Below are 23,965 nucleotides of genomic sequence, written 5' to 3' on the forward strand. Positions count from 1 at the left end.
TCCAGCCTCACTGGAGTCGGTGGCGGAATTCTCTGACATCCCTATTCTCAACCATGCCTACCCTTGACACCAGCCCTGTTGTCCACCCGCGGCATAATGGAACAATGCTCAGGCTCATTTACACAAAAGCAAACCCAGGGTTGCTATCAAATTTACACTCAACAGAGAGCAGCTGCCAACCATAGCTTCACTTCCTGACAAGTGTACATGTATGATACATGTGTTTACAAACATCTTTTTGGCACATGTTCGGGTTAAACGTAAAACTACTTAGGTATGTTCTTGGAAATGTGACACATGGATTTACCATCACCAGGAGACCTAAGGGGAGCAGGTTACTGTCACTCAGTTTCTTACCTACCTCACAGAGTTAAGAGGCTAAGGGTACAATCCTATGCATGTTTAGACAGAAAAAAGTCCTACAACTCCTAGCATTCCCCAGCTAGCATGGGGAATGCTGGGAGTTGTAGGACTTTTTTCTGTCTAAACATGCATAGGATTGGTCCCGAAAATACTGTTCTGAGCAACTTGGGTGAAGACAAATGTAACACCTCATAGAGGAAATATGCACATGCTGAAGACCTCGTTCCATGTGGTTCCCTTCCATTTCCGGAGTTCTATCAGCTGGCGTCTATACACTGCTGTACCAGCCAAGTAGCACATGGGATTAAAGCGCTGGGGTTTTGATACAATGCCATTGTTATGACACAAGCACACAGAAGGGAGGGGTTGTTGAGTCATAGTAGGTTTCCCAGAAGGGTGGTTGTTGGGGAGCCAGAAGCAGATTAAATGCAACTATGGATTCAGCAAGGGGTGGGTTGGAGCAAGATGGTCAATTGAAACAGCACCTGAAAATAATATGTAGGTCTTCATCTCAGTCTGTGTATTACTGTGGGGAAGAAGAAGAAAGGTGACTGGAACCAGAGCTGCTTGGGACAATGCTAAGTAGGCAGCAACTGAACAAGGAATATAGAGCCAGCAACATAAAACACTGAAGAAAGCAGACAGGGGAACCGCTCTGTTGTTCAGGCAAGGCCTGATTGCATATCCAACAGCACTTATTCTGGGCTTGTCTGCTGCAGGTTTCCTTTAATACAGGGGTGGGCACTTTGTGGCTCTCCAGATGGAGAGCCAGGGCCTGCAGGAGAGGCCACCACCACCACCACCGGGGAAGAGGCGGGCCTGCTGCTGCTGGGCCTGCTGCTGCCGCCGCTGCCACCACCACCAGGCCTTCCCTGGAGACTTCTGCCTGGCAGACCGCCAGTCCCTGCAGGACCAGGCCCCCAGGTACCGAGCCAGCTGTGCTGCTCCACCTGCCCTCCCTAGAGGGGCTACATAAGCTGGCTGGCTGAAGTGGCCTGGGAGAGCCAGGGCCTGCAGGAGAGGCCACCACCATCACCAGGGAAGAGGCGCGCCTGCTGCTGCTGCTGCTGCCGCCGCCGCCGCCGCCGCCGCCGCCGCCACCACCACCTGGCCTTCCCTGTGGACTTCAGCCTGGCATTATTTTTAAGGGGATTTTTAATTGTTTTGTGTGTGTGTGTTTTCTTTTTCCTGGGGGATTTTGTTGTGGTTTTAGGGGTGGGTAGCCTGCCTGATAGGCGGGAGCGAGGGGGCATGTGTCCACCTGATGGAGGCAGTGGGGGGAGTGTTGGGGGCCAGAAGATACCGAGGCTGGGCGGCAGGTGCTGGCAGAGCGCTAGGGGCAGGCCATGCCAGGTAAGGGGAACAAGGGAGAGATGTGTAGTATCTGTCCCCTGCTCCGGGCCTGTCCAGAGCCAAAGGATGGCTGGGGGAGGCGTGACCCCATCTTCTGGCCTTCGTTTGCTGCTCTGCAATGCCAGGTCTGTTACCCAGAACACCTCCCTCATCCATGACATGATCCTGGATGAGGGTACAGACCTGGCATGTATTACGGAGACCTGGCTGGCCGAGGCTGCTGCTCCAACCCTTGCAGCCATGTGTCCAGCTGGATTTTCGTATGCACAACAGCCGAGGGCTGGGGATCGGGGAGGGGGAGTGGCTGTTATCTACCAAGAGTCCTTGGTCTTCACCAGACCCCCTCTCCGGGAGACCAAGGTTGCTGAGTGCATGTACTGGAGGTTGGGCCTGAAGGGCAGTCTGGGGATTCTGCTCGTGTACCGTCCACCCCGCTGCACGACTGACTCCCTGGCCGAGGTGCTTGAGGTGGTCTCTGATGTGCGTGTACAGTCCCCTAACTTACTGGTGTTGGGGGACTTCAACGTACATTCGGAGGCCATCCTCACAGGAGCACCTCGGGACTTCATGGAGACCATGGCCTCCTGGGAGCTGCACCATATTCTAACTGGGCCCACCCATGTAGCCGGTCATACACTAGACCTTGTGTTTGTTTCTGGAGAAGTGGGGAGTGATCTGGAAGTCGGGGGTATATCCACCCCCCCCCTTGTCATGGTCAGATCACTATCTGGTGACGTTGGACTTCTCGGTTCCACAACCCCTCCGCAGGGGTGGAGGGCCCATTAAAATGGTCCGCCCCAGGCGTCTTATGGATCCAAATGAATTCCTGAACGCGTTTGGGGATTCTCTGGGGCATGCCAACGGCCACTCGGTCGAGACCCTGGTGGGTGGCTGGAATGCCGCAATCACTGGGGCATTAGATCAGGTGGCTCCGAAACACCCTCTCCCCCTGAACAGGGCTCGGACTGCACCATGGTTCAATCCGCGGTTACGAGCTCTGAAACAGGAGGTGAGACGGCTAGAGAGCCGGTGGCGGACGTCTCGCTCCAAAGACGATCAGACATGGGCTAGAGCTGTATCTTCAGCCTATCACGTGGTGGTGAAGGCAGCAAAAAAGGAATATTATGCTGCCTCCATCGCGTCTGCAGAGTGCTGTCCCAGGAGGCTGTTCCAAGTGGTCCGAAGCCTGGTCGGTCCTGTGGCTCCGGAACCACTGGAGCATTCTAAGCCCTCCTGTGAGGCCTTGGCAAGGCACTTTGCAGATAAAATTGATCAGATTAGGTGTGTTACTCTGCACACTGTGGATACAGTTAGTGAGCAAGAGGCAGGCTGTGGCAAACCGGTTTTGTGGGATCGGTTCCAGCTTCTTCCTCCTGATGAAGTGGACAAGGTGCTCTCATCTGTACGGCCGACCACCTGCTTACTTGATCCTTGCCCATCTTGGCTCATTATGAGCTGCAGAGAGAGACTGGGTGAGGGGATCAAGGCAGTGGTGAACGCCTCCCTTGAGGAGGGAGTGATGCCATCAGCCCTCAAGGAGGCAGTGATAAGACCGCTCTTAAAGAAGCCCTCCTTGGATCCTCAAGTTCTGAACAACTTTCGCCCAGTCTCAAATCTGCCATTTTTGGGCAAGGTGATTGAGCGGGTGGTGGCGGTGCAGTTGAAGGCACACTTGGAAGAAACTGATTATCTAGACCCATTTCAGTCGGGCTTCAGGCCTGGCCATGGGACAGAAACGGCCTTGGTCGCCTTGGTAGATATGAGGAGGGCTCTGGATAGGGGTGAATGCTCCTTCCTTGTTCTCCTCGACCTCTCAGCGGCTTTTGATACCGTTGACCACGGTATCCTCCTGGACCGCCTGGAGGGGTTGGGCATTGGGGACACCGTATTGCGGTGGTTCCGGTCCTTCCTCTCTGGCAGGTACCAGAGGGTAGCACTGGGAGAGGAGGTTTCGGACCCGTGGCCACTTACTTGTGGGGTACCACAGGGTTCCATCCTCTCCCCGATGCTATTTAACATCTATGTGAAGCCGCTGGGGGCTATCATAAGGAGGTTTGGGGTGCAGTGTCATCAATATGCGGATGACACGCAGCTCTACCTCTCGTTTAAATCTTCACCAAGGTTGGCCGTAGAATCCCTGTCCAAATGACTGGAGATGGTGAGTGGCTGGATGGGGAGGAACAGGCTGAAGCTGAACCCTGACAAGACCGAGGTACTTTTGGTGGGAGACAAAGAGGAGGCTGGGGGATGTTGACCTGGTGTTGAATGGGGTACGGCTACCCTTGAAAGACCAGGTCTGCAGCCTGGGGGTCATTTTGGACTCCCAGCTGTCCATGGAGGCTCAGGTGTCAGCTGTGAGCCGGACAGCGCTGTATCAACTCCATCTGATATGGCGGCTGCGCCCCTTCCTTCCCGACCATCTGCTCCCATCGGTAGTACATGCCCTGGTCTCCTCTCGTTTAGACTACTGTAATGCGCTCTACGTGGGGTTACCCTTGAAGATGGTTCGGAAACTGCAGCTGGTACAGAATGCGGCGGCTCGCCTGATTAAAGGCAGCCGCCGGCGAGATCACATCACTCCAGTGCTGAAGGAATTGCACTGGTTACCAGTTGTTTTCCGGGCCAAATTCAAGGTGTTGGTTTTGACCTTTAAAACCCTATATGGTTCCGGCCCAGCCTATCTTAAGGAGCGCCTCCAGCAGCACCAGACAGGCCGCTTAACAAGATCAGCCTCGGATGGCCTTCTCTCTGTCCCATCAGCCAGGACAGCTAGACTGGTGGGGACGAGGGAGAGGGCCTTTTCTGTGGTGGCCCCCACTCTGTGGAACTCCCTCCCTAGGGAACTCCGTCATGCCCCCTCTTTAATGAGCTTCCGTCATGCATTAAAAACGTTGTTGTTCAGGCAGGCATTTGGGGTGGGTTAGGGTATTTTAGAAAATGTTTTTATTATAGAATTTTATTGCTTTAAACTGTTTTTATTGTATGTTGTACATCGCCCAGAGTGGCTGGGTGACCAGCCAGATGGGCGATTAATAAATTTAATAATAAATAAATAAATAAATGTGCTGACCTACAACTCCCATCAGCCCTCACCATTGGCTATGATAGCTAGGGCTGATGGGAGTTTTAGGCCAAAAATCTGGAGGGCCACAAGTTTCCTACCCCTACTCCTTTATTACCTTGAGGTCCTCAGATCCTGACAGTCAAACCTTGGAGCACTACACATGGACTGGAATGTGACACCACTCTCCTCAGTCTATGCCAGTGGCTGCTGCCTATAAATGGCTCCTTTATGTAGTTTCTTATGGGCCTTTTGAACCTCCTGCAGTGCTCAACCAAGTGCAATCCTAAATCGGCTTCAGGATATACTAAATACTTTCGGAGAAAGAACTAAGAAATAACATCCAGAACAGCACATGCAGGATTCAGTAGTATCATACCGTAAATTTTAGGAACACCCCTGAAAATATTTTTCATGTCCATTTCGATGAACTTTTATACTCCTACTCTTCAACAGTTTTTCCTAGGCCTAAATTTAGGTTACACCATTATCCTCACTTGCTATCACTTGTAATATAAAACCCTCTTAGCCATGTTGTAAACAGCAGTTCCTGGAAATAGGGGGAAAACAATTTAGATGGTTCCCTGATTAGAATGTGTTTTGAATATATTTTTCAGGCCAGCCCAGGTGGCATAACTACATAAATTTGCATGGTTATGATTATCTTTATTATGAAGAGATACCAGTAAATTCCCTGGGTGTGGGCAACTTATGGATCTCCAGGTATTTTGACTTCTGACTCCCCTCACCATTGGCTGAGCTGACTAGACTTGATGGGATTTGTAGGCCAAAATGTCTGGAGGGCCACAAGTGGACCATCCGTGCCCTAGAGTCATATAATACAGGTAATTTCTAGGTTCCTTCTGTCTGTTGTAGAGTTTAGTAGGAAGATGTGATGGATTTCCTTTTCAGAACTTATCTATCAGTTCAGAGGGGGAGAGTTTAGCTTTCCTTCCATTCCTGCCTTTGCTAAGATCTGAGGGGATCTAGAATCTCTGGGCAGTAACCAATGGTAGTCCTATGTAAACTAGGTCCATTCATTTCAGTGGGTCTACTCTGTGTAGGAGTACTTTTAGATACTGCCCTATATGTTCCCAGAGCTGAAATCAGTGCTCCCTCTAATAGCAAACACAGGTAATGAGTGCCAAGAGAAAGACAGCCAAAATAGGGGGATTGAGAAACAAGAGGGTGGTATTAGCATGCCTGGAGGAATTCCAGGCTTTGCAGAAGCACAAAAAATATTCAGCCCTTAAAGCATCAAATTGCCTGGGTCCAGGAGACCTTAGAAAGTACCTTCTTCTGTATGTACTACACACTCCAATGCCATGACTTAAATTCAACAAATGAGAACCATCTGGGTGTCCCCACCATCATAAGCATATACCAGGAACAGAGATTTGTTTATTTGTTTCTCCTTTCTGTGGAACTCTCTCCCCAACTCATTTCACCAGAATTATGAAACCAGCAAAACACCTTTCAAGGGAGGACGTGTGGCTCAGTAGCAGAACATCCCTGGCATCTCCAGATAGGGCAGGAAAAACTCCTGCCTGAAACCCTGGAGAGCCATTGCTGGAACTCAGTGTCAACGATACTGGGCTAGATGGACGAATGGTTTGACTTAGTATAAGGTAGCTTCCTATGTTTTCCATTAGCCTTTTGAAAGTTTAGAAACCAGTTAAGTGTCTTATAGGATTGGCCAGTTTAATCCTTCTGTTCTTAGTTGTGTTCAAATTAATGCTTTAAATGTGCCACTGTAATTCTTTAAAATTATGTCTTTTTTTATTGTTATATTACCACAGAAGCCACACTGGAAATCCCTAGCAGGCTGAAGGGTGTAGTATAGATTTCCAAATAAAGACACAACTGTTGTATCCTCTCCCCCGCTGTGGCCCCCAAACTCTATATCTGCCTTTCTCAACTTGGTGCCCTCCAGATCTGTTGGGCCACAACTTGCAGGTAGGTAGCTACAAGAGAGATGGCCTTCTCAATGGTGGCACCTAGCTTACAGAATAAAAATTCCCCAAAGAGGTTCGCCTGGCACCTACGTTGTTATCTTTTCAGTGCCAGGCAAAGACCTTTATTTTCTCCCAGGCATTTTAGAGACCTAGTTCTAGATTCTTATGGCTGTTTTATTGATTCCTGTGCTGTTTCTTGTTTTGCATTATATTCTATTTTATTCTTTTAAATATTTGTATTGTATTTTATATTTTTAACCATTTGTGGTGTTTTAATTTTTTAACTGTTTGTAATCCATCCAGAGAACATTAGTTATTGGGCAGATTAGAAATGTAATAAATAAATAAAACTCCCAGCATCCCCCAGCCACTATGGTGGTGCTACATTATAGTCCAACACAACTGGAGGGACCAGGTTGGAGAAGGCTGCTTTATATCATGTCTGTATGCTGGTTCTGAAATGGCTGATGTCAAAATCATGCTTCTTTGCCTACCTTAATCAAGGTTTCCAGTTGTCCTCCTTTTTAAATCTGGTATAGCATAATGGCCAAGTTATGAATCGGGCATCAAATCTTGCCTATGCCATGCGCACAGTAAGGGTGTAATCCTATGCCTGTTTAGACAGAAAAAAGTCCTACAACTCCCAGCATTCCCCAGGCAGCATGGCTGATTGCGGAATGCTGGGAGTTGTAGGGCTTTTTCTGTCTAAACATGCATAGGATTACACTCTAAGCATCTTAGCCCTTCCTCAAGCACAGCATTTCACAGGAAGTCCAGATACCATTTGTAAACCTCCCAGAATCATCCCAGAATGCAGGGCATGGAATAATGGGCTCAAGTTACAGGAAGCTAGATTCCAGCTGAACATCAGGAAAAACTTCCTGACTCTTAGAGCAATACGACAGTGGAACCAATGACCTAGGGAGGTAGTGGGCTCTCCCACACTGGAGGTATTCAAGATGAGGCTGGACAGCCATCTGTCAGGGATGCTCTGACTTGGAATCCTGTATTGAGCAGGGGGTTGGACTCGATGGTCTTATAGGCCCCTTCCAACTATTCTATGATTCTATGTTTTTCCATTATTTCTTCTGTTATTTTCTTACCACAAAAAAAGAAGAAAAATCCATTAAGGAGGGAAAGACAAAAGAGCTCCACAATGCCTTTTGACTGGTAAGTGCTAGGAGCTGTCCATCTGGAAGCACCCTCTCTCTCCATCTCCATCCTCCCATCTAAAATATATGAGATGACTTACTTTACACAGGGTTATTGTAAGGGTTACACATAGATAATGCATGTGAAGTGTTTTGAACACTTGAAGCACTATACAAATGTTAAATATCAATAGTAGTATTAGTAGTAATTATTGTTGGTAGTGACTTGTTCCTTATTCAAATGCATTACTGGTTTATTGTAAAAAAAAACAACCATACGTATGAATGTGAAGAGAGGCAAATAATACCTGACATACAGACCCTCTCAGTTTTCAGGACTAACTCAACTGGGCAGCAAATCAATATTTACCCCTAATATTCTGGGTGCCATGAAAGGGCAGCAAATGGTCAGTTTGTTTTTTACAACCAAGTGTTAGAAAGTGATTTTTATTTATGTGCCATATTGCGCTGTGTTCTGCAAAGTGTAACAATGTTTAGTTGCAAGACTGATTTCTGTGATGTGAAGGTCAGGTGATGGAAAGAGAGCAGAGAGCATAAACAAATGATTACCAATTTGCTTTCTCAGCAACATATGGACTTCTGTGCACCTAGTTGTGATTGCATTTGACATGGGAGGGAGCATTTCGACTGGGCACTCAGGTGCCAAAATGACTTGGCCCAGCCCTGCCTAGTCTTGTCCCTGTTTACTCATAATGTTTCAGCCTTTGTGCAGTGTCAGTTGCTCAGTTTTCCTTTTCCTTCCAGGAATAGGACCCTGTTCCTAAATCCCCCTGACCTCAGCCAGCTTACCTTGAGATGTAAGTTTGTTATATCTCCAGTAAGTCTGTTCCTAACCCACCACTCGAGTGTGTTTTGACTACATCTGTGACTACTGACGGGGGGCTGATTCAGACTTTAGTTTATTCCCCTAGTGAGTGTAGTTATGCTTATAGCCTTGTCAGGCAATTCTACTTCTCTATTCAGAAGTAAGCACCATTATGTTCAATGGGATTTACTCCCAAATAAGTGTGTATAGGATTGCAGCCTTAAAGGAGTTATGGGTCACCAAGGACTAAGTTCTATTTATTTTAAGGGGGCATTACTTCACTGGTTGCAATGGCTCTTCATAAATAATAATAATAATAATATAGTTTATGTTGCTTGAATTAAAAAGGACTAACCTTTTTAGTCCACACTGGAGGCATTCAAGATGAAACTGAACAGCCATTTGTCAGGGATGCTTTGACTTGGATTCCTGCATTGAGCAGGGGTTTGGACTCGATGGTCTTATAGGCCCCTTCCAACCCTACTATTCTATGATTCTCAAACAAGCTCTCAAGCTGAAAGAAACCATGCCTCAGTTTCCACACCCACTTTCCTAACAAACTAGGCATCTGTCCCTTCCCTGTCTCACAGAAAACATATGAAGTAAAACAAACATCTCCCACCTCTGCAAATGGAAGTCCTAGCACAGGAGTGCAGAACCGCGAGCCTGGGGTCTCAGTGTGGCCCACCTGAGGTTCCAATCTAGCCCTCTGGGGTTCACACTTTCTCTCAACCACAGATCATCTGGTGGTTTCCTGGCTTTTGTGCAGTTTTTCCCCCTGTACTAAAATGCTGAAATGCCCCTCTTAAAGCTTAATTACTGACAGTTAAGAGCTTTAAGATAACATGTGCTGGTATTCTTGCCCCTGCCCCTGAATTCCCCCCAACCAGGTTCTAGGAAATGGAAGTCAGAGAGGTTCTGCACCCGTATCCTAGCAGCTCCATGCTGGGGTGGGCACCAGTTGCCCACGCAGACACGAAGAGAGAAGCTGATCGGTCATGTGAAGGTTCAGAGAGAAAGGCCCGTTTCTCGGCAGGAAGAGGAAGCGACTGCTTTCTTTCCCCGCATTTAAATTCTAAAGCCAGCAACACCGCCCTCGACAGCCAGTCCTCGTAATCCGAGGGATTAGGCCAGGAGCGGGCAACTTCTGGCCCTCCAGATGTTTTGGCCTACAGCTCCCATGATGCCTCACCATTGGCTATGCTGGCTAAGCCTGCGGGGAGTTGTTGTTGTTATTGTTGTTCAGTCGTGTCCGACTCTTCGTGACCCCATGGACTATAGCACGCCAGGCCTTCCTGTCCTGCGCACTCTCCCGGAGCGTGCTCAAGTTCATATTCATTGCATCGGTGATGCTATCTAGCCATCTCATCCTCCGCCGTCCCCTTCTCCTTTTGCCTTCAGTCTTTCCCAGCATCAGGGTCTTTTCCAGAGAGTTTTCTCTTCGCATTAGGTGGCAGGAATATTGGAGCTTCAGCTTCAGTACCTGCCCTTCCAATGCGCACTCAGGGTTGATTTCCTTTAGGATGGACTGATTTGACCTCCTTGCAGTCCAGGGGACTCGTAAGAGTCTTCTCCAGCACCACAGTTTGAAAGCATCAATTCTTCGGCGCTCAGCCTTCCTTATAGTCCAGCTCTCACAGCCACACGTTACTACTGGGAAAACCATAGCTTTGATTAGACGGAACTGGAGGGCCACAAATTGCCCAACCCTGCGACGTGGAAAAACTGTGTTGCCGTTACCGGGACCACGTGGGGGGGGAGGGAGGGGGGGAGAGAGAGAGAGACTCTGCACATGCCCAGAGGCGCTCTCGTAATTCCTACGTTGCTTGCCCGCCCACGCCTATCGGCTGCGCATCGCCACTGAGCGCAGGGCGCGCGCTACTTTTCCGGGGAGAACCCCGCTTCCAACTGAGCCCTGCCCTCAGCCCTTCCTCCTCCGCCGCCTCCTGTTACGGAGGCTGGGCTTCCCTTCGCCGCCGCCTCTGCTCGGGGAGGGCCGTCCCGGAAGGCTCGTGGGCCTGGCCGCTTGCGTAGTTCCCGCGGGCTGGGGAAGGAGAGAGACGGAAGGGGCAAGGCAAAGGGGAAGGGGAGGTGCTGCCCATGCAGAGCAGGCTGCAAGAGCCGCGGCAGCGGCGGCGCTCCGGGGAGCAGCAACAGCCGGAGGAGGAGGAGGAGGAAGGGACCGTCCAGGCCTGGGCCCCCCGCAGCATGGAGATAGAGAAGGAGTTCCACCAGCTCGACCAGGCCGACAGCTGGGCGGCCATCTACCAGGTGAGCCGGGGCTGCGGGGCAAAGCTAGGCGAAGCGGCGGGCCCTGCACTGCCCCTCGAGGCGCGGGGCCCAGGAGTGCAAGCGGGCGAGCGTCGGTCCTCCTCCTGCGTCGCCCCATTGTCCGCGCGTTGTCCCCTTCTGCTGCCCTCCCTGCACACTCGCCCCTGGCCTCGGGCTCCTCGGGCAGAGCTTTCCTCGCCTCTCCTCATAACCTGGATTTTGCTGGGGTGAGAGGCAGGCCTGACCTTGGCTCTCCCTTCCTCCCCTTGTTTCCACTTATTCCTCAGCCTCAAATTTGGTGTGTGTATGGAGTCACCCCCCCCCCCAATACGCACCCTTTAAGCAAGGTTGGTTCCCCCCTTGCCTGTATCTAAGGTTGCCTGGCAAGCATAGATGATGTTGCCTTGTACACGGCCGTAGACGTGTAGAAGGTTCCTTATTATTTCTCTTAAGAGGGAGGAGTATTTCAAGGATGGTGGGAGAAGCCTGTGAAGTCTGTAATACTAAAGATGTATTTGTTTTCTGAGCAGTCCTGTGTGCCACCCCGCTGGGCAGCAAGAGAGAAGCTATTATTATTATTATTATTATTATTATTATTATTAAATGTATTAATTATTATTATTAAATTTATTAATCGCCCATCTGGCTGGTCACCCAGCCAGTCTGGGCGATGTACAACATACAATAAAACAGTTTAAAACAATAAAATTCTACAATAAAAGCATTTTCTAAAATACCCGAACCCACCCCCTCTGCAGTTTCATTTTTCTCTAAGCAATTCCCCCCCCCGTCCTCCAGAATTGCCCCCCTCCCTGTACAGCGTTCCCAGGCGCAAATGACTCTTGCACATATACTTATGTGCAATATGCTTGGGGTAGCTCCTTCACCGTTGGTGTGTCCCTAATTAACAGCTTTCTGTACAGTGCCCTGGAGCAGATATATTAATGGTCAATATAGTCATCTCCTTGCTCTGCTGTGGGAAAAAATAACCTTAGTAATCCCTTTCTCTACCCCACCCCCTTGTCAAGAAGAGTGTGGTCTCCAATTGTCCTCCAGTTCTCCTAGATTTAGGGTAAAATTACTCTTTCTGTGTCTGATTCTTCATCCTTCCATAACTGCTAAGGCAATCTGTGCATTTGGGGTAGCTTGTTTCTGAGCATTTGAATTCCACTAACATCTTTTTGCTTTATCTTCATACGTTGATATATATTCTTGTGCCATTTGTCTAGGGCAGCCTTCCCCAAACGGGTGCCCTCCAGATATTTGGGTTTACAACCCCCAGCATTTCTGACCATTGGCCATGCTGGTTCGGGCTCATGGGAGTTGTAGTTCAGAACATCTGGGAGGCACCAGGTTGGGGGAAACTGGTTTAAGGGGTTTGGAAACTGCAACCTACCTGGCACCGGAATAATCTTAATATTTTGGAAAATAGTATTTTGTGATATGTTTGTATATCATCTTGAGATTGTTTTTTTTATTTTTGGTAGTGCTTTTGTCAGTCTTTGTAACGTTGACATTAATTTTGAAAACCTTACGCAAAGATGTAAATCACGTAGTGTTGGTCTGAAGCTTGGAAAGGGTGAAGTTTTGCTGGTGCTTTTAATTAATTTCTCAAACGGTGGTCTTGAACATGTGAATAAGTTGCATGTGGTAGCAGATAGTGTGTAAGAATACTCCAGTTCACACATGTATCTTCTGTTATGCACTGAGATTAGGTAGCATTATTATAAGAAATAATTTTATATCTTTTTCATATTAGAATTCTGGCTTGTACCAATATTTTGCTGCTTCGGAGTTTTTGGTGAATAGAGAGTGGGGTGGGATTCTTCCCAGTCCTCTAACGGGTATCTCTTCTTGGCTTAAGAGTTTTGTAAGATCCGTTTTAATGGATACTGATGGTGTTTTAGTTCATATGCTGCCAGGCCAAATCAATATGTGAGATTGGGCTTTGCTACTATTCTTTCTGTAGGGGAATCTTGCCATGGGGATTTTGCAGAGTGCAAAAGTTGTGAAATCAATTTCTTCCCCTCCAGTCATGTTATGAAAGGTTGAAGAAAAGATCTTTTGCAAAATGTGATGAAACAAGGATGTTTACATCATCAAAATTACAACTGCAGCCCTGTTTAGAGCTAGGCCTGTTGATTTCAATGGGTTTTGATACACCTAACTCAAATTGGGATCAGGCTATGCAAGTAGAGATTTGACACTTCGTGTGTCTTTTGTGGTGTGTGTGTGTGTGGGGGGCTCTTGTGTGACTTTCACTTTCTTCAGTATGTTACGCATTGTTGTATATCAGAATAATAGGTTTGTTAATTCCCCCACCACCACCACCACTAATCTGTACTTGAAGTGCTAGTTATTGTGCAGACACAGTACTTGGAAAGTGACTTTGCAAAATATATTAGACTGGTGTAGCTGTTACTCTTGCTTTAATTTAATTTTGCCCTCTCAACATAGCTGTACTAAATCGTAGTGTTTGGATAGTGAATTATGCCAGCAAAAGTAAGGAAATTAGGTCAAGGTGGCTGTTCCGCTCTTGGTATTCTTACACCATGTGCTTTGCATAATATCACTCCTTAATATGCTAACACTCTACAACATTTGTGAACAGTTTGCTACTAAAAGCACAGTAGGACTACGTAGGAAAATGTTGTAGAATTTACTAATCTTTCAAAATGTGTATATTTGTTTCACAGTTGCAGACTGGAGTTCAGTTCAGGTCAATAGGTGTCTTTTGGCCTTGGAGAAGTACGTCTAGATATTTTATCTCTGTAGTGCACTTGTCACTGAAGAACACTTTAATTCTCACCTGTGCCAGGCTCAGTAGAGCTGTCAAGTACTAAGTGTACCATGGAGCTAAACTGTTTTGACTCTCAATGTAATCTTTTCTCTCCCCCCAGCCCACACCCCCTGGTATCTCACCCAGAGTTATGCAGTTTTTGGATAAACATCACAGAAAGCTGAAATATTTAGATTCAGTTGAGCTGTGGGAAGGTTGCACTTATATTGATATTTAGTTACAAAGCTACTATGCTTGAGATCTCTGCCCCCCCCCCATTTCTTCCATCAAGCCAAAACTCTTCCCCGTTAAATTGTTTCTTAAGAACTGCTTCTTTTGCCAAGCCACCCTCATCTTTTCTGCATCCTTTGCTACAATAGCATTCTCATTTTTTATCAAGCCATATCCTCTCCCTTCATCGTTACACTGCCTGTCTTAGGGTGCTTCCAGATTGACATTTCTGAGTATTCCGTGAACTGTCTTACTTGTTTGACATCTATAGAACAGGGCTGTGCTCCCTAAGGGCACAATCCTATCCGGATGCCTGACAGCTTCCGAACTCAGAGGCTGACGGGCATCCTATGCAGAGCAGGAAGAGCGCAGAGGCAACTGTTACCTCTTTGTCGCATTTTTTCTAGATGGGCATTTGTGCCCATCTAGCTTGGGCTCTGCGGAGGGGGAGGGCTGAGGATTACTCGTATCCCTTCTTCCCCAGAATTCACTACCACAGGATGTAGTGAGGGCCACCAAGTTGGATGGCTTTTAAAGGGGGTTGGCCAAATTCATGGAGGAGAAGGCTATCGATGGCTACTAGTCCTGAAGGCTATGTGCTACCTCCAGAACCAGAGGCAGTGAGCCTATTTACACCGGTTGCTGGGGAACATGGGTGGAAGGGTCTGTTGCGCTCATGCCCTGTTTGTGGGTTCCTGATTGACAGCTGGTTGGCCAGTGGGTGAACAGAATGCTGGACTAGATGGACCCTTGGTTTGATCCAGCATGGCTCTTCTCACATTCTTATGTTCTTTCCGTCCTCCCCAAGGTTGCTTTTGCGAGCTCGGAGAGGCAGCTGGCATGGTTCTCTCTGCACCAGCTGGGAGGGGAACTTGGACTCCTTGGTCCAGGGTTGGATTGCTGGGTCTGGGGTTGGATCCAGGAATCCGAACTATCATATCCTCCCCCCCCCCCCCGATGCTGTCTAGGGGCCATAGGATTGCTCTCTAAGTGGCAGAGTAGAACCAGCAGGACTGACAGAAGTCAGCTACTTTTCCAGAATCCTGCATTGATAGTTGGTACCTCTTTCTCTCCATTTCTGGTTTATCAATAAAACACAAAACCAGCTCTGGAAGTAGCTGCTGTTTCAACAAGATTTTTTTTGCCCAACCAGTAAACCCTCTTGCCAGGTATTGGTTGTTTTTTGTACAGAATCTAGCTTGCTCTTCACACTACCTAAATGAATAAACTCATTTTCTAGTATAACTTACGTGAAGATCAACAGGTTGTTGTTGGTACAGCTTTTCTTTCCATAGTCGTAAGAGTAGATTAAAGTAATATTTATTTCTTTATTATTTTTAATCCACCCAACAAGATGTGCTCTCTGGGCAGATTACAAAAAGCTAAAGGAATAAAAAATACAATACAAAACAGCAAAGGAATAAATACCTTAAAGCCATAAAACCTAAACTCAACTCTAAATATGCCATCATTGAACAGCGCCTTGCCTTTATATACATACAATTTTAATCAAAACCTGCTCTATCCTTAGAGCTATGTAGACTACTTGGAATTCCAGATTACATGTAAAATGTTATTTTTCTGATATTTTATTCTCCCAGTTGCAAACAATTAAAGAATTATCACTGGTTTCCAGGGTCTAAGAGTAATAAAAATAATTGTTGCATAGCTGTCATGGAGTTGTTACCATTTTGCAGTATCTTTAATTGAGCTTTGCCATGGTTTGCTAATGGAGTCATTGGTGAAGGTACAACAGCACAAACTGTTTCATGTAAAAGAATAGTTGTGAGCACTTGTGAGTAAGCCCACAAACATTTCAAGCCCACAAAAAGCTTTACTTGCCCACTTTTCCACACATACCTGTGTGACTATTAGTTATTTGTGTGTGTGAGTCCAGTGGGGGGATGGCGAGGGCAGAGCTGGAAAAAGAAAAAAATAACAAATTGTCTTCTAGTTCACAAAAGCTTCTCTGCCTGTTGGTGATTCTTATTTGCCTCAAATACCAGCTGAGTGACTATTTATGAGCCAGCAGTAAATGCAGGTTGTAATCATCTGTGGAGGTGTCTGGCATGCCCACTTCCTTATTTTTGGTTTGCAAATGTAAAGCTGGGTTTCTTTTCTTTACACATTAAAAAGATTGCATCCAGTGCAGCATGAACACAAGGACTTTCTTATACAAGTGGCATTCCCAGTCCCCTGAATCCTTTGAAATCCTCTCCTAAGGGTTGGGGACCCTCGGGCAAGGCCTAGGGTGTGAAGAGGGGACTGCACCAGGAAGTTGGGAGCCAGGGAAAATTGGGTGGAGGCAGCTTGTTTGATGACTTATTGGAAGTACTTGATTGAATTGTTTTTCCTAATCAGACATTGCAGTTCAACTACTTTGGGCTACTGGGAAAAACTTTGGAGAGATTTATATAGCATGAAAAATTGATATGACATACTTTCTTAGCTTACTAAGTATAAGTCTAATAGGCATACTAATATCCCAGTCTATTTAGGGCATTGGGAATCTTTCCAGATTTTTTTTTTCAAATCCAAAAACTTTGGGAAAATCCACATCACTGCCAATAAGTCACCCCTGCAAAGCCACATTATAACTTGATGTCAAAAAGAACTTAAAGATGGGGCTAGGTAGGCTTCTTGTGGCGGTCATTCCATAATTTTGGTGCCATAACTGAAAAGGCCATGCCCCATGTACTCTCACCCACCACATCTCTCATTGGGAGAATACAGAGGACCTCTGATGTTGAATGGGGAATGCAGTAGGGGAACACATAGAGCTAATCCTGAAGACATCATGCTCCTACCTAGAGATGTATGTTCTGGCAGAGATGACACAACATTCAATGCAATAACATACAATTGTATTTATTTACTATATCTATATTCCACCTCTTCTTTTTTTGTCCTTATCATGTGATAGTTGGAGCCATGTAATAATTTTTGAGGTTTTATCCATTCCTCTTCCTGAGCAGGGTGAGCTGCTTCACTGAGACCATGGTAATCCAATGAAAATTTTGAGGAACGATTTTTTTAAAAAGAGAGGGAGAGAGACTTTTTTTCTAAAAAGAATAAAATATTAATTATGTGTTCGCATTTCATTGTGACAAGAATGAATATGACATAGAGTTCTCAGTGGAAGTACTTTGGCATTTGGGTGCCAGATGGTTTGCCACAAATTCTTCAGGGCATAAGAGTTTGGGAAGGATGCCCAGGACAAAGGCAAAGAATCCAATCTGTTTTTCAGTCTGGACCAGTGTCTCAGAAAATAGTCAGAAGAGCTCACCACTGCTGTGGAAGCATTTAGGTCTGGTTCTCAGAAGCAGCAGATGATGTAATAAACCTGTGTCTCGACCGTACTGCTTCAAACTGCAGATGATGCAGTCCCTAGGTAGGAGCTTGATGTTTTCAGGATTAGCTCTCGAGATGAAATGCTCCCTGATTTTGGGGTGGTGGTGGTGATTCTTTAAATAGAAAACTGGCATGCCAGGGAGATGGTGAAGCTAGAACCATCTTCCCTGACATCTAGCTTTCTGTATCAGGGATTCTTTGTAGGAAGGAAGGAACATTCCATCATGTCAGATCTGATGTACACCTGCAGTAGAATGAGATGGTAGAACGGACTTCAAGTTTACTTCAGAGTTCAAGTGGTGAAATATATTTATGTATTCTGTTTATAAGACTCCTATAAAACAACTTCTCTAGGTGTCGCACAATTAAAGATAAAACAGTAATACAGTACAAAGATCCAAAAACGCAACAGTGAACCCGACATGAGAAAAATACAGAAGCAAATACAAAAGCTGATGTGATTAAAAAAAACACAAAAACAACAACAACCCAAAAAGCTAGTCGCATTTCATTTGGATGCTCCCTATTTTAAAAACTCCCTGTAAGAGGAAAACTAGCTAAAGAAGGAAGAGTTGATCTAGAGCCTTTCTCCCTGTTGTGCAGGTGTTTGATGTGCAGGGAATGTTTCTTACATATGGAAGCATTCAGAAGTGATATCTCCTACTTGCAGTCTGAAGTAGCACACCCCATTCTACCATCTCATCCTCCTGCATTTGGCCTGGTCCATGAATGCAAGCAATATGAGTGTTTTAAAAAATGTAAATAGCCACAAAAGAGCCTGAGCAGTAAAAGGATTGCAGAAGATGTGGAGGGAAAGTCCACCCCCCACCCCCGAAGCTGGTGGCCCTGAAAAGAATCACCCCCAAACTGCTATTTGCATGGGGGGGGGGAGTTTCCAACTGATGCTCTTCTAAGAGCCGGGGGGTTATTTTAATCGGGACTGGGCATGAAGAGTTAAACATCCCCTCTCCAACCTCTGCAGTCTAGGTGCTGCTCAGACTCCAGTAAGTCTGCTATTTACACAACAAAAACATACAAATTAATTGCATTCACACAGTTAACATCACATCTACTTTGGTCTGGAGTCTCCACCTTAAGTAGCACACATTTATCACCTCATTTCCTGTTTGATGGCTGTGCAAGGCCTACTTCTCCCAATCTGTCAAGTTGTACAAATGTGACTTAGGGTTTAATTCTATGTGTGTTTAGACAGAAAAAAATGCATGGGGTTGGAGCATGCATCAAAAAAAGACTTAGCTGTAAGGGTGAACAGCAAATTAAATGGGAGGTCTGGCATGTCATGTTCTTGCAAACAAAGGTAATGGTATGGAATATAGACATCTCAGCGGTGGGCAAATGATGCATTCAGCACATAAATATCTCTGGTGTATCAATGGGAATTAAGAGAATTCACTCTCAAGGTGGAGGGATATTGAGCCATAGCTGGCAGCTAGGGAAAGCAAATTTTGGACAAATCTTCGGAAGCAGGATGGTATATGAAGAGAATTCCCAGCGGTAGAGGCAATTATTACTGATGTTCCTAAGAATAGGAATTATATGGATATAATGTATAAAGGGGGCCGCGATGGCTTAGTGGTTAAGACACTGAACAGCAGACTGGAAGGTCGGCAGGACAGCAGTTCGAGACCTGAGTGCTGCGTGACGGAGTGAGCTCCCATCTTCAGTCCCAGCTTCTGCCAACCTAGCAGTTCGAAAGCAAGAAATTGCAAGTAGATAAATAGGGACCGCTTCGGCCGGAAAGGTAACAGCGCTCCGTGCACCTCGGTGTTCAGTCATGCCATCCACATGACCACGGAAGCGTCTTCAGACAGCGCTGGCTCTTTGGCTTAGAAATGGAGATGAGCACCACACCCTAGAGTCGGACACGACTGGTTGGGGACACCTTTACCTTTTTTTAATGTATAAAGGCAGTCAACTTGTGGGCTCTCTGTGTTATAACCTGCAAGGTGCTTTGTTTACAGCCTGTGGGCTCTTAAAATCTTGAGCATCTGAGCAACATTTTGCCATCTGTAAGTTCTTAAGCCTCATGGTTGCAAAGGCGGTTTTGAATAAAACAAACAAAAAAGGCTTTTAAAAAAGTGTAATGAGTTTCCTAGCAAATAGGAGTTTACAAATATTGTCTGGTATAATCAAAGCCAAAAATTTTTTTTTTAAAAAATAAACTGTACAAGATGTAATCTAAGGTAGTGCTCAGACGTAAAAAGCAAGCCTGCCAACACTAAATGTGCCAGACATAATTAAGATTTTTAAAAAATGCTGACGGATTCTGTTCTAACTAGTTCTTGATGCCAGTGATCTAATATACCAAACCTCATTAAAGTTTTGGATAAAACATTCTAATGAGAAGGATGTTGAATCTTATACTATGGATGTAGTTTTGGGCATTCCTGCATGAGTTACAAATTCACAGAAAGATATTTAATGGTAGGCACTGGCCTTTTTTGAAAAGAAGCTTGGATTCTGCAGAAGATTAAAGACCTACAAATTGTACTACTGTAATTTTGTTTCTCATGGTCAGAATTTTTTACTGGTCTTGTTGGGTACTGGAATGGATGTATTTTTCAATTGGAAGCCAGCATTTTATGGAATGTGTTCTTTGGAAACTTTCATTATTTCAAAATCTTAGTGAGAATCTAGTGAAGGAAAGGGAGGTTTGGGACCTATTAATTTTGAAAGCAACCCTTTAATCTGCCTGTAACTTTTCCAGTGTGTTAATTTTAATAGGTTCTTATTTTTAAAATGAATTCAACATTTTTGCTCAAAGCTAGGGTGATTCATCCTCTCCAGACTGAAATGCCACATGCAAATTTGTTCCTAAATATTACAAAATGTGGATAAGTGTATAAACCCTGTATTATGGCCAATTCTTTTGGGGATGACAGAAATTCTTCCAGACCTACATAAAAATGGTGGCTGTGTTCATGACTGGGATCACCGACAGTCACTATAGGATAGAATAGACACTTTAGAACACCAGGTACATTTTGTCTAGATTGTCTTCTATTAAATATTGTAATTCAAATCCAGATTTGGATTCTTTAATCAAGCTTGTGAAATGCTCAGCCTTAACTCCTCTATTTAGGCTGTATTTAAATCAAATAATCAAGTAAAAGAGCAGGAATTCCTGTTCATTATCATTCAAGCTGATAGGGGCCTCTAATGTGATGGCCCTGTATCATTTAAAAATATATAAAAGCCTTTCTAGATCACACCAAAGGTCCATTTAGTCCCACATTCTGTTTAGAACTATGGCAACTGAATACATCTGGGTAGCTTACAAGGAGAGCATAATAGCAAGAACTGTCCCAAGTTGTCTCTCCCCAGCCTCTAGTATTTAGAGGTGTACAAGTGGGACCTACAACAAAAAGTTGCATTGTATCCTCCTCTCTCCTAAAAGAAGTGCACCTATTCAGGGTTCCAGCCAAGCAGGGTTCCCCCTCTACTCCCCATGTTTGTTTGTTTTTCTTTTCTAACCATCCTTCTACCTACCATGACTATTGAGCATGCTAGAGTCTTGTTGGGCAGTTTGGGGGTGTGGGGAGGGTTGCACCATAGTTTTTCTTTAAAAATAAAATTAAAAAATCTTCTAACATCCCAGGGTTCTTCTAAGCAGCTGACACCTCCTTCTTGTTTCTCAGTGGATCTGTTTTGACTCCGGTTGGTACTCACCTCTTGAGTTTCTACCTGGGAGGAGGAATAAACTAGGATTCCATTTCACTTCACTTTGCTTGTTGTGAACCAGGAATTGTAATTTAAAATAAAGTTAGTTTGTTAAACAAGCTACCAAAACAATCAAGGGTTTGCAGTTGGCTTGTTTAATAATTGACTAAAGTTTATTTTAAACCATGATTCCTGGTTCACATGTAACCACAAGGCAGGAATCTGTTAAAGTGAAACTGAATCCTGGTTGCCTCTCTGCCCAGCCACATGGGAGGGGAGCCCATGAATCTTGCACATTACTCAGGTTCCTTTGTGCTTGTACACATAGGGCTAAAATATGGTGTATTGTTACATGCAAACGTTACCAGTAACTGGCTTGGGATTTTAACCTGAGTCTCTCTTGTCCTGCTCTAACATTCTACCAATTACATTGGATGGGCTTGTGAACTTGACTACTGCAGTATGTATATGTTCAGGTGCACATTCCTTGCTGTTTGCCTTGGCTCTTTTTGCAGTATCTTTTTTATGTGTATTTATTTTTATCCAAGGCTTACTGTAATTAGCACTGAATAAGCTGAAGGTTGCTGTTTATTATCAAGTTAATTTCATCGCAAATGGTCCAATATGGTAGGAAGCAGCATCACAGGTCTTCTTGCATTAGTTGACCTCAGCCTGGACTGGGGAGGAGAAGGAGAGAAGTTCTTCTGGTCCATCAAATCTTTACTTCTAGTAGAATATGCTACTCAGTCGCAGAGCTCATTCCATCTTTGGGACTGCCACCGTCTCCTGTGATGAATTGTAGATGTTTCGTGGCCTTGTTGAATGCTAAGATTCTATTACTATTTTCTGCACTGGTTCTACTTTTTACAATATACTCAAATATACCCTATTAGTTGCAAAGGAAACTCCTAGGTAGCCAGGCCCTTCAGCCCAGGAATACTTCAAAAGATACATAACTAATAATGCCATTAGCATGCAGCAAGTGGTGGGGATTTCAACCAGAAGCAGAACTACAGTCTATAAGCTATTGCTATCTACGTGAAAAGGTTACCCATTCCCATGACATAAATAGCTGCCCATGATTAGATTGTACATTGCAAACGGAATCCGGTTCATTGACATGACTAAATGCTGCTGGTGATAATCCCTTATCTCCTGTGGTATTGGATGGCTTGTGCAGGGCCTTAAGAGTTGTCACTACAAATGGTTGTGATAATGTTGGTATGACATGATACTTAATTTTGAGAGGGAAACTAATTTATGTGTGTGTTCCAAGGTAGCCATAATCGGGCAATAATTTGATGTAGTTGCCCACCTTTTAAAAAGCATTTCTAGTGCAGAAATCCTTTCCGTCCGAAGGCCAAGTTCCATTTTGAAGAAGCTATTGGGGGCTGTATTCCCGTGTTGGGCGGGGCCAAAAATACCAGCATTTTTTTTTTTTTACGTAAAGCTCTTACTTCTAGTAACTAGCCTTTAGGAGGGGCATTTCAACTTTATAGAATGGGGGCAAAGCTTCACGAAAGCCAGAGAACCACCAAACAATCAGTGCTTGCTGGAAAGAGGGTGGAGCATGGGGCCATGTGGGGAAACTGGGAGGGCTGGATTTGGCCCCAGGGAGAGCTGGATTTGGCCTCAGGAAGGGCTGGATTTGGCTCCAAGGAGGGCTGGATTTGCGGGACTGCCCCCCTGTTCAGGTGGCTACATTCAGGCTGAATTTTTTCTGCCCTTTTGCCATGCAAGCATAGGATCTTGTATGGGTGACAGAAGTTAGTATCCTGAAAAATCATAGTTTTTTTTTTCCCTGTCAAAAAGCAAGTTTTAGATCCTAGGCTGCAAAGATGTGTCTTCAAGTGTGTGGGCGATGCTTGATTAAAATCTCAGAAATGGGGGTGTCTCTGAGCAGGATGTCAAGTCGGTATCGAGTGAGGCTTTGATGTTATGCGTAGCAGCTTTCCCTTCTCTATGGTTAGCAGTATGGAACCAATGTGATATAATGAATCAAATGTCAAACTTGGAACAGGGAGACCTGGACTTAACCTCAACTTAACTTCCTCCCCCAGCTGTGGCGCTCTCTGGATAACTTTCAGTCAGTCACACTCTCAGATTAGCCTGTATCACAGGGTTCTTGTGAGAATGATATAAGTGTAAAAGTTAATTATTACACTGCTATAGACCTCCTGATAATTTTACGCAAAATATATGCAGATTGAATAAATGAGCATGAACTCTACATGTCAATGGACTTCACCTTCTCTAGGCACAAATTTGGAGTACCAGCGCAGAATTTTGATGGGTTTTTCCTTTTAGCACACAGACTACATAGCTGTGGCTATGTCAAGCCTTTAAGTTGTATTGAGCTATATTCTTTGTCCCATCAGCCTCCTGTTTTAAAACAGTTGTCCAGCATTTGTGGCTGTAATTAAAATACACAGGGATTTAGCAGTAGGATATACACAACAGGTGCATAGTAATACGTATTAAAATAAGGAAAATAGATTCCCCCCCTTAGAGATGCACAAAGCTACATTGCTGCAAACGATCTGATTTGCTTTTTAAAAAATACTGAGACATTTCAAATCTTGTTTGGTTTTTCTCTCTGTTGGCTTAGTAGACTTTCATTTAGGATTTCCTATTATTCGTATTTCATTTTGGTCCTTACTTTTAGGATGCCATAAGGACTTACATCCAGTGGAGAAACTGACTCTGCAAAAGAGCCCCATACTAAAACTGTGCTCAAAGAAATATTGTATGCCATTCAGTTGTAGGAACTCCTGGTGTGCAGTAATAAGACTGCATTTGCATGCAATAAAGCTATGCTCCTCTCCTTATTCAGTGTAGCCACAAGTTTGGAAGCTTTCACTTTCAACTAACCGTGGTTACTTATATCCAAACCTGGACAAATTACTTAGTGTGAAATATAGTTTAATGAAACAAGCCAATTTT

At 45.1% G+C, this 23,965-nt stretch overlaps 1 protein-coding gene across 1 annotated transcript in view; it reads left to right on the forward strand.

Moving 5' to 3' along the window:
• The first annotated feature begins 8,120 nt into the window (after nucleotides 1-8,120).
• Nucleotides 8,121-23,965, forward strand: part of PTPN1 (protein tyrosine phosphatase non-receptor type 1) — a 101,637-nt gene continuing 85,792 nt past the window's right edge. The window contains exon 1 of the mRNA XM_084854148.1: nucleotides 8,121-10,980. Coding sequence (XP_084710274.1) covers nucleotides 10,810-10,980 — 171 coding nt within the window. The 5' untranslated portion in view covers nucleotides 8,121-10,809. The remainder of the gene's footprint in view (nucleotides 10,981-23,965) is intronic.

Source organism: Heloderma suspectum, chromosome 4 (assembly GCF_057233095.1).
Source record: "Heloderma suspectum isolate Gila_16-S chromosome 4, 16-S_ref, whole genome shotgun sequence".
NCBI lineage: Eukaryota > Metazoa > Chordata > Lepidosauria > Squamata > Helodermatidae > Heloderma > Heloderma suspectum.